The 10,635-nt window shown below is 39.1% G+C and overlaps 1 protein-coding gene and 1 pseudogene across 1 annotated transcript; one reads left to right on the forward strand and one right to left on the reverse strand.

The window, feature by feature from the left end:
- Window positions 1–168: 168 nt before the first annotated feature.
- Window positions 169–3,602, forward strand: LOC131155578 (uncharacterized). Its single transcript, XM_058108804.1, has one exon. The coding sequence runs from the start codon at window positions 496–498 to the stop codon at window positions 1,399–1,401; it is 906 nt and encodes a 301-aa protein (XP_057964787.1). The 5' UTR covers window positions 169–495; the 3' UTR covers window positions 1,402–3,602.
- Window positions 3,603–6,964: 3,362 nt separating this feature from the next.
- Window positions 6,965–8,920, reverse strand: LOC131155579 (uncharacterized; annotated as a pseudogene).
- Window positions 8,921–10,635: the final 1,715 nt, after the last annotated feature.

The raw sequence follows: 10,635 nt of genomic DNA on the forward strand, positions 1-10,635 counted from the left end.
TAGTGCCACTCGTGTACCTCAAATTGTTTGCATTTGAAATATTGGTGGTGGGTGGACATTGTGTTTAAGTTCAATAAGAATTCATGTTATGAATGATTGAGTGTTGAAGAATAATATATATATATATATATATATATATATATACACACACACACACACACACAAATACAAACTCACTCGTGCATAGCATATTATATGGATCTGTGCAAGATATACAATGCAACAGCACATGATATCCAGATAGGCCTGTAACTTTCTAAATTTAAACAATGGCGTGATAAGTTGGTTGGCCTGCTGGCGGGAAGACACTGCACAGACATCGCCGAGATAGCCCTGAATCTGAATCAAAATCAAATTGCCTGCCTCTCTTTGAGATTCCTCATGTCTTCTTTCCATCCCTACATTAATATATATAGACCAGATGCCAGTGCTAGGAAGGCAAATTGCTAGACTGACTTGCAGCAGATTCAAGTTTTAGACCTTCATTTTCTTTCAATGGCAGCCTCCCCTTTGAACCCAAAAGCCAATTATCATGTACGCTCCATCAGTCTACCTTCAAGAACTCACCCACTTAACCTTCAATTTGAAGAGCATTTGTGCAGATTGAGAGCTTGTGAGGACACTAGCTCTTCAACACTATCATCAACATGTGAAAAGATAGGTGTCCTTATGGATTTGTTCGACTGTGCCCATGATTTGCTTTTATTGCCACACATCCAACAACAAACCTCAGCCCAAGAGTGCCACAAACAATTTGTTGATAATGCATTGGATGGATCCCTTAGGCTCTTGGATGTGTGTGGCACTGCCAAGGATGCCTTGCTGCAGACAAAGGAAAGCACACAAGAACTTCAATCGATTCTGCGGAGAAGGCGGGGTGGTGAACTTGGACTGGCGGACAAGATAGGAGACTACTTGGCCTTGGGTGAGAAGAGGAAGAGGGGAATTAAGAAGTACCTGAGAAAATTGAAGGGTGTGGAAAACAAATGCAGCTTTTCTCCTTTGGACAGCAGCCATGATATTGTGGCCATGGCTAGCATGTTTACAGACTTGGAAGCAGTCACTTTCTCTGTGTTTGAATCCCTCTTGTCCTACATTTCTGGGCTAAAGGTCAAGTCGAGGCTGAGCAGTTGGTCATTGGTTTCCAAGTTGATGCACAGGAAACACACAGCATGCGAGGAAGAAGCAACAGATACTAGTGAATTTGAGAAGGTGGCTTTGGCGCTTTGTGCTCTCATTGGTTGCAAAGAGGGCAAATCTATCAGCCAGCACGTTGAGAATGTGCAGAAAAGACTAGGAAAGTTGGGGTCGAGAGTTCAAGATCTTGAAGAAGGACTAGACTGCCTGTTCAGAAGCTTAATAAGAACCAGAGTATCTCTTCTCAACATCCTAAATCACTAGCTCAAAATATGAGACCTCTTAGGCATCCAAAAATTTTGTAACATAAGTGTTATTCTTGTACAGTGTACATGAAATAGAATTGCCAGTGTATTTCATATTTGATTCTAAATCAATACAATCTTATCTACAAACAAGACCTATTTCCATTTTGTAGTAAAAGAATTAATGCTGTGTCCAAGAACTGCAAACATAAATACTCATATATATTTCTACCAGCCATGAGTTTTCCACTTTTAATGCGCATGAATTTGTGTTCATATATCTCCAACAAAAACTAGAATAAAATTGTATCATCCATGACACCAGAACAAAACTTGTTGGTCTAAGAAATAAAATGGAAAAATCCCATCAAGAAAACAAATAAAAATGCTATTAAACCTCATGAGTTGCCCCATTAGCAAAAACAAGAACAATATTTGGTTGTTTGTTTGGGGGGTCAAATCTTGTACCTTACCTCGAGGAAGGTGAGAATTAAAGGAAGGCCCCTCCATCCCATGAATTAGTTGGGCTTGAAAGAGACTCGGATGCCACATTACAAATAGATTAATAAATAATTAGATTGGTCATAGGAAGTTACAATTTTACGTAATCACAGAGCTTTGGACCCTCTGGTACATCTTAGAAGTTGAAACTACTATGAATCACCCAAGCTGGACTAGAAAATACAATATTGTAAGTACAGTCATCTAATTTTTAATTCTGATCCAATCCCAACCCATTTTATTCTCGTACAGAAAACAGTGTTGAAGTTCATAGGAGAAACCTTAGGTGTCATGGGACTATTAGAATTTCACCATAAAGAAGAAAAGGAAACAAAATTTAGAGTATACAACAAAAATAAAAGCAAATTTATCTCATCTTCATTTTAAATGTAGTAATCATTGCGATCAAAATCATAGTGTGATCTTTTATCCTTGAGAAGCATACTTAATATGTGTGGCAGGGAAATATGTAGCTGTTATTTCTTTTTATTTAAACAGATCAAACCTCAAAGCAAAAACAGAACCCAAAATAGAAACAATCATACAGTATGTAAAAGCCTGAGAAATCTCAGATTAAATAAACACAAATGTTTACTCATTATATTGTATAACAGATAGGAAGAACAAAAAACAAGTGTGAGATTTGAAAAAGTTGACTAGATGATGAACCTGACCACCCGAATGTAATTAAATTTAAAATGATGCCCAACAAAAAATGAAACATCTGATGCAGCTTTCTTTGCAAAACTTTCCTAATATCCAGGATCATGAGTTTACATAACGTTTGGTTTGAGAGATGGGATGAAATGAAATTCAAAAAAAAAAATGAATAGAGAACATAGAGGAATCAAATGAAAATTTTTAACTCCCATTCCATCACTAGGTACCAGACATATAGTTAATTTTTTAATACTACAGAGCAATGAATTTCATAGTTCAAAATTAAGAAATTATAGAGCAAGATGAGGTATCATTGAGGGAATTAATCGATGAAGAAGAAAAAAAAAGATATATATATATATATATATAATCACTCATGTATAGCATTTTTTATGGATCTGTGTTAAGATATAAAATGTAATACCATGTAATATCCAGACAGGATTATAATTTTGCAAATTTAAACAGTGGGATGATAAGTTGGTTGGCCTGGTAGGGGGAAGACACTGCACAAACATCGCTGAGATAGCCCCAAACCTGAATCAATATCAAGTTGCATACCTCTCATTGAGATTCCTCGTGTCTTCATTTCCATCCTCAATGTTATATATATTGAGCAGATTGCTAGGAAGGCAAACTGCTTGACTGACTTGCAGTACATTCAAGTTTTGAACCTTCATTTTCTCTCAAGGGCAGCCTCCCTTTTGAACCTAAAAGACATAGGCGCTTGGATGTATATGCCACTGCCAAGGATGCCTTGCTCCAGACAAAGGAAAGTACACAAGAGCTTCAATCTATTCTGCAGGGAAGGCGAGGCGGGACTAGTTGACCTCGGGGAAGTGCCTAAGGAAATTAAGGGGTGTGGAAAATAAATGCAGTTTTTCTCCTTTGGGTACAAGCCATCATATATATCATGGCTAGCATGTTCACAGAGTTGGAAGCAGTAACTTTCCCTGTGTTTGAATCCCTCTTGGCCTACATTTCTGGGCTAAAGGTGAAATATCAAGGCCAAGTGGTGGTCTTTGGTTTCCAAGTTGATGCACCCGAAACTCACAGTATTAGGAAGAAGAATTGGATACCAGTGAATTTCACATGGTGACTGCTGCACTGCATACATTCATCAGTTGCAAGGGGGTAAACTCTATCAGCAAGCATGTTGAGACTTCGCAGAAAATATTAGGGAAGTTGGAATCAAGCAATCAAGATCTTGAAGGACTAGAATGCTTTTCAGAAGCTTGATAAGAACCAGACAATCTCTTTCTCAACATCCTAAATCACTAGCCCAAAATATGAGGCCTCTTGGGCATCCAAAAATTTTGTAACATCAAAGTTCAGACATACATATTGCTGTACAGTTTACATGAAAGAGAACTGAAAGTCTACTTCATCTTTGATTGTAAATCAATACAATTTTATCTGCAAACATGACCTATTCCCATTGAATTTTTCATTTCTGTTTCCAATTCACATAGTTTGTAGTAAATAGAATTTATGTTGTGCCAAAGCACTAGGAGCATAAATATTTATATGTACTCCTACCAGATATCAGTCATGAGACCTCATCATATCAAGAATTAATTAAGCTAGGAAACCCTAGCCTCCTCCTTCTCCGGAGAGCTGCTCGCTGCCTATCGCAGCCACAGCCGGTTGCCCATCCCAAAAGATCCTGCGCATCCCCAGCCTCCTCCTGCTGTGAGCGATTCGATAGAGTCACTGGCCGCAACCACAGCCGGTCGCCCATCTCGCCGCCTGCCAGATCTCCAGGACATTGAATTCCTTAATCAGGTATGTCTCTCTTCAACCATCGCACGGTCTAGGGTTTCGCTGAAGTTAGGCGCCTACGATGGCGGCGCCCACCAGTCCTCTGGTGGATCCTCCACCAATGGGGTCTCTTTCAAAAGGTGGTTCAGGACTTTTGTCGTATGCCCATGTAGTATTACATTCTCATGTTGTTAGCCCGTCATCTTCCTCTTTCAAATTAGTCATGAGATATCTTGTTGATATAGATGGAGATAATGGATTCATTTTCTCTAAGGCTGAGATGAACAAAGTGGCAGAAGATTTCCGGTTTGCATTAGTTTTGAAATTTTTGCGCTCTAAGCCATCCATTGACATTATCCGTTTGAATATCATAAAGTCTTGGGGCCTTTCAGAGATCCCTTCTATTAGTTTCATGAGTGATTTTCACGTACTGGTTCGAATGAATAATGAGCGAGATTTTCTTCATGGATGGTCTCATGAAGGAAGGATTTTGGCTGGATTTTCGTTTCGTCTTTTTCGATGGACAAAGGATTTCAATATGAAGTGGGAACCATCCTTGGCCCCTCAATGGTTATTTCTCCCTGGTCTTCCGATGCACATGTACAGGCTTGAGTGTTTACAGATTCTAGCCACGAGGTTTGGTCGATATCTGGAAACCGACAATGCTACGCTTAACCGAACTAGGGCTACGGGTGCGAGAATGTGCGTGGAAGTGGATTTATTGGCAAATCAGGTGGATGCTTTCCCGATTGTTGTTTCTGCAAATCAGAAAATTTGGCAGGAAGTGAGGTACGAAAAGCAAGGATTTTATGGTGAGAAATGTCATAGACAAGGGCATTCAAAGGTGGTATGCCGAGTGGGTGAAAGGAAACGGAAAATTGGGGATATACGTAAGGATACGAAAAATGCTAGACAAGAAAATCGACAAGAAGTTTGCGTGTGAAGCATTTGAATAAAGGTAAAGAAGTTCAGAATTTTCTTGTTTAGCATTTTTCGTATCCTTGCATATATCCCCAATTTTCTGTTTCCTTTCACCCACTCGGCATACCACCTTTGAATGCCCTTGTCTATGACATTTCTCACAATAAAATCATTACTTTTTATACCTCACTTCCTGCCAAATTTTCTAATTTGCAGAAACAACAATCAGGAAAGCATCCACCTGATTTGCCAATAAATCCACCTCCACGCACATTTTCGCATCCGTAGCCCTAGTTCGGTTAAGCGTAGCATTGTCAGTTCCTAGAAATCGACCAAATCTTGTGGCTAGAATCTGTAAACAATCAGGCCTGTACATGTGCATCGGAAGACTAGGGAGAAATAACCATTGAGGGACCAAGGATGGTTCTTGCTTCAGATTGAAATCCTTTGTCCATCGAAAAAAACGAAACGGAAATCCATCCAAAATCCTTCCTTCACGAGACCATCCATGAAGAAAATCTCATTCATTATTCATCTGAACCAGTACGTGAAAATCATCCATGAAACTAACAGAAGGGATCTCTGAAAAGCCCCAAAACTTTACGATATTCAAATGGATAACGTCAATGGATGGCCTAGAGCGCAAAAATTTCAAAACTAACGTAAACCGGAAATCTTCCGCCACTTTGTTCATCTCAGCCTCAAAGAAAAGGAATCCAATATCTCCATCTACATCAACAGGATATCTCATGGCTAGATTGAAAGAGGAAGACGACGGGTTAACAGCATGAGAACGTAATACTACATGGGCATACGACAAAAATCCTAAACCACCTTTCGAAAGAGACCCCACTGGTGGAGGATCCACCAAAGGGCCGGCGAGCACCGCCATCGTAGGCGCCTAACTTCAGTGAAACCCTAGACCGTGCGATGGTTGAAGAGAGATACCTGATTGAGGAATTCAAATGTCCTGGAGATCCAACAGGCGACGAGATGGGCAACCGGTTGTGGTTGCGGCTAGTGAATCTGTCAAATCGCACACAGCAGGAGGAGGCTGGGTATGCGAGTAGGAGAGAGGGTTGGGATGCGCGGGATCTTTCGGGATGGGCTATGGCTGCAACAGGCCGAGCAGCTCTCCGGAGAAGGAGGAGGCTAGGGTTCAGGGATTGAAGAAGGTTCTGATTTGGAATTGAACGCCGGAGAAGGCGATGAATTTGGCTCGAAATTTGGGGGAAGAAGGGGGATTCAAAGTTGTGACCTACTCCTTCCATTACCACAACTTCCTCCAACAATGGCACATCCTTCTTGAAGCCTCCACTCTGTATGTATTCCTTCACACCTGGGGTGTTGTATGTAAGGTCCAGGTCCCCAACTATAAACTTTGTTGGAACTTTCACTTGTGCTCCAGTCCATACTGCTGTGAGCTCCCAGTTTCTGCAAAAATGAAACACAACCCGCAATGGCCGGAAGGGGCAAACAAATGTATTAGACCATAAAACTGTTCCAAAATGGAAAGGCTAAGTCGAGAGAGAGAGTTGTTTTATGCATAGAAGTTCTTCTTAATATATGATTCAAGCAATTTGTGTGTCTCGGTTCTAATGCCTAGATCGAATTTCATCTTCTTCTAAGCAGTGCATGCTGGTAAAAAGCAATAAATTTCAGCACATAACAATGGAATGCACAGGAGGTGAATTCTTCTATTCCCGTAAGAAATGATTTATCATCTAAAGCACAGAAGGTGGAATCTCTTATGAACATTTAGTATATGGTGTTTTGATATTTGATTCATCATTTGGGTGGAAAGGTTTCTCGTCGACTGTCTATAATCAATTCTGTGTGCTCTGCAATTCACATATTACAATTCAAAAAGGTTGCAGAAGACATACAGATCGAGACAGCGATAGTAGTTGAGTCCTACAGTGAAGCCCTTCTGGCTAAATTTGCTGGCACAGTAGTTGACATCTTCTTCTAAGAGCCAAGAGGGTGAGGTAAGCGGGTCATTGGGTGAACCACCAAATCTGTTTTCCTTCGGCACACAGAGCGGACGTGGATCTAGAAGCGAGAAAAATTTATTGATCATGTTTACAGTGCTGTGGCGTGCAAACTCTTCTTCTGCTTCACCAGGTTTCTGCCGCACAATTGGTAATAACAAGACTATGAAAAATGGATTTGTACACAAAGTTTGCGAACAAGGGAAACTTTCTAATTAGCATGGATTAACAGTAAATCAACAAGGAGAATTAAAAGGGATTTGAATCACTATGACAATCAAGAACAAATTAACATCTGAGACAGTGAACAATTGAGAGCACAATTTGCAATCTCGGGTAATATAACAACACATAATCTGAGTAGTTTTCCCCCTTGCCTTGGCACATACATTTAATTCCAAACAACATATAATTTTGACTTCAAAAAAGATGAAAACAAAATTTTCCTGAGCTGAAATTTACTTTAAGTTGTATTTAGGAGCATGAATTTCAGGTTTTGAATTTAAATTTTAAGGGTTTAGACAAAAATCAATATTGTTGGGGTACTGAATTTAATCTAAAACCCACATAAAATAAAATTTAAAGTTCAAATTTCAAAATTCCAAACTCGGAGTTTGAGTAATTATGAACCATTTTTGGATGCGAAGATTCATAATTTGTGGGTTTGCATTATTTCCCACTTTGAATTTAGCATCAATTTTCTTTCCTTCTGAGGTGGGGGTTGAGGTCACAACCACTATTAGGTTGATAACATAGTTACTTGAAAATTTGTTATTCTTTTAAAAAATCATCACATTCATTGTTACAATAATGTATTCAATGTTTATACAAGACAACAGAGTGCTTTTTCTCACCCCACTTACCGCTGCCCACAAGGAACTTACCAAGAAAATCCAAGCATAGATGGTATCCCTGCCTAAAGTAGAGATATTGCTCATTAATGATTCTCACGAGATGGGACCTAGGGTTTTGACTTATTGCAAGGCCAAATTTCAAAACATAATCTTGCAAATCTAAAAAGCAGATGGTCATATCTGAATGAAAACGATACAAGTCATTATTAGACATTAAATTGAAAATATATATTTTGTATTTCTTCAAAGAGCATAATTTTAAGGACTTAATTTGGATTTGTATTGATTTAATACAAAATAGTATTAGATTTTGTCGATTCACACAAATACAAATTTAAATTTCAAAACAGGTTATAATAATTATACGAATAAAAAAAAAAGGACCTGAAATCTGCAAACGTAGTGATCATCACCGAGAGCAGCGCGCATGGATTCCAAGGGCTTGTGCAGGGGACTGGGAGGGCGAAAGGGAATGGTGAGGCTGACGTGAGCGGCAACCCAATCGGGGCGGAAGAGGCAGAAGTACCAGGCGACGATGGCCCCCCAGTCGTGGGCGACGACGAAGACCTTCTCCAGCCCCAGTGAGTCCAGGAGCCCCACCAGGTCTCCGGCGATGTGGAGCACCGAGTACGCGGCGGCGTACGGCGGGGCGTCGGAGTCGCCGTAGCCGCGGAGGTCGGGGGCGAGGGCGCAATAGCCGCGGGAGGCGAGGAAGACCATCTGGTGACGCCAGGAGTACCAGAGCTCAGGGAAGCCATGAATGAGGAGCACCGCCGGCCCTTCTCCTTATCTCCGGCACGTGCATGTTTATGCCGTTCGTCCTCACCGTCCTGTGCTCTATCTTCTCCATCCCTCCCTCTCTCTGTGTGTACTTAGACTTCACGGGTTTTTTCCCGGTTGCCTTTTTTTAAATATATATATACATTAAATATTGCATGGGACGTAATTTTGAAGTAACGAGATTTGCCACGTGTCTCGTCCTTACTTGGTCTATTTGGTCGAGATTTTTGTCTTAACACGCGTCTAGATCAAATTGGACTGCCATTTAAATTTCTCTTGTAGCGAAATTTACCAATGTTTATCTTAATTTTTTGTATTCTATTTTTTTTATTTTTTTTATTATAATAATGGTTAATTAAATTATTGGGGAGAAGAATTATTTATTATTTAAATTTTCACATAGAATAAATTACATTTTGTAAGTTCGTTAAAATATTATTTTTATCATAAAATAATATAACAATCATACATTATAAATATACACTAATAGCAAGATTCTATTTAATTAAATAAGGAAATCTTCTATTATTTTATTGAGTAGAAAATATTTAAATATTAATTAAAAATAATTATTATTGAAATTGTTAATTAAGAATCTTAATAATTCTAATTTGTCATCGTTTTTTTATTTCTTTTGGCTTCCTTCCCTTCCACAAAATCTTGGATGTAAATAGAGTCTAACAGTTTTGTCCATTCAAGTGTCTCTACAGATAAGGGAGAATGTGTACTGTCTTGTTCAACAAATCCTCGGTCAACTGACTTCTCTCTTCTTTAACCGTCATATTGACCAGATCATCCTCTATTGTTTCTATGGAGTTGCTAAGATTTGCAGTTTGTAACATGTGACAACTTGTGTGCTTTTGTTCAATTCTTTATTTTATATTTACTCTCTTTATGTTCTTTGTGGTAGATATCTCAAATGAGCCTGACCTTAAGAGAAATCATCTACAACTATAGGAAGCAACCACACTGTAAACCACAGATTTTTGATAGTGTGTTTGTTGATTTGGCATCAGCAAATCGCAGTGGGGTAGGTTTCTTAATTTTATCTCTTAAGCTCTTAATTTTCCATTAAAGATTGAATGTTTGAATGGTTTGGAAACAGAGAATTGGGCAGGAGCACATTGATATTATCTCTTTTTACAACGAAATATTTATTCCTGCTATAAAGCCTCTGCTGGTAGAGTTTGGACCAGCAGGAACAGTTCAAAAACCTAATCGAGTTCCATAAGCTAACAGTAATAACGATTGTATATCCTTTACTTCTATTTGATTATAATTCACATTTTTTTTTATGTGATTACCATTGCAAGTGCCTTTCCTGCAAGCTAATAGCCTATGGTCCTTTTCTTTCTGGGGCAATTAGGTCAATGTCCTAGATCACCCAAGATATCTCCATTTAGTTCACAAAATGTCAGTTCCTAGGAAGAGAATAGTCATAATATAATGATTTGATAGCTGACTAAAGATTTATTGCAATCCTAAAGAAAATTACACTCTCATCTTATTTCACTTTATGCCTAGGAATAGACATTGATATACCTCAAATATATCACTTACCATAAATCCAAAGGAGACTAGAGCCCAGCATTGATGAGGGCAATTACCACCTAAGTCAACTGTTTAGGCAGAGCAATTGACGCCAGCTCCATGATGATTAGAGCAATCTACGCCAACGTTATAATAACTGGAGCGATTCACGTTTGTGCCATAATTCGCTAATAAATGACACATCACCCTTGGGTCAAACTCCATCACTATAAATGGGGATTCAGAGAAGAGGTT

This window comes from Malania oleifera, chromosome 5 (genome assembly GCF_029873635.1).
Source record: "Malania oleifera isolate guangnan ecotype guangnan chromosome 5, ASM2987363v1, whole genome shotgun sequence".
NCBI lineage: Eukaryota > Viridiplantae > Streptophyta > Magnoliopsida > Santalales > Ximeniaceae > Malania > Malania oleifera.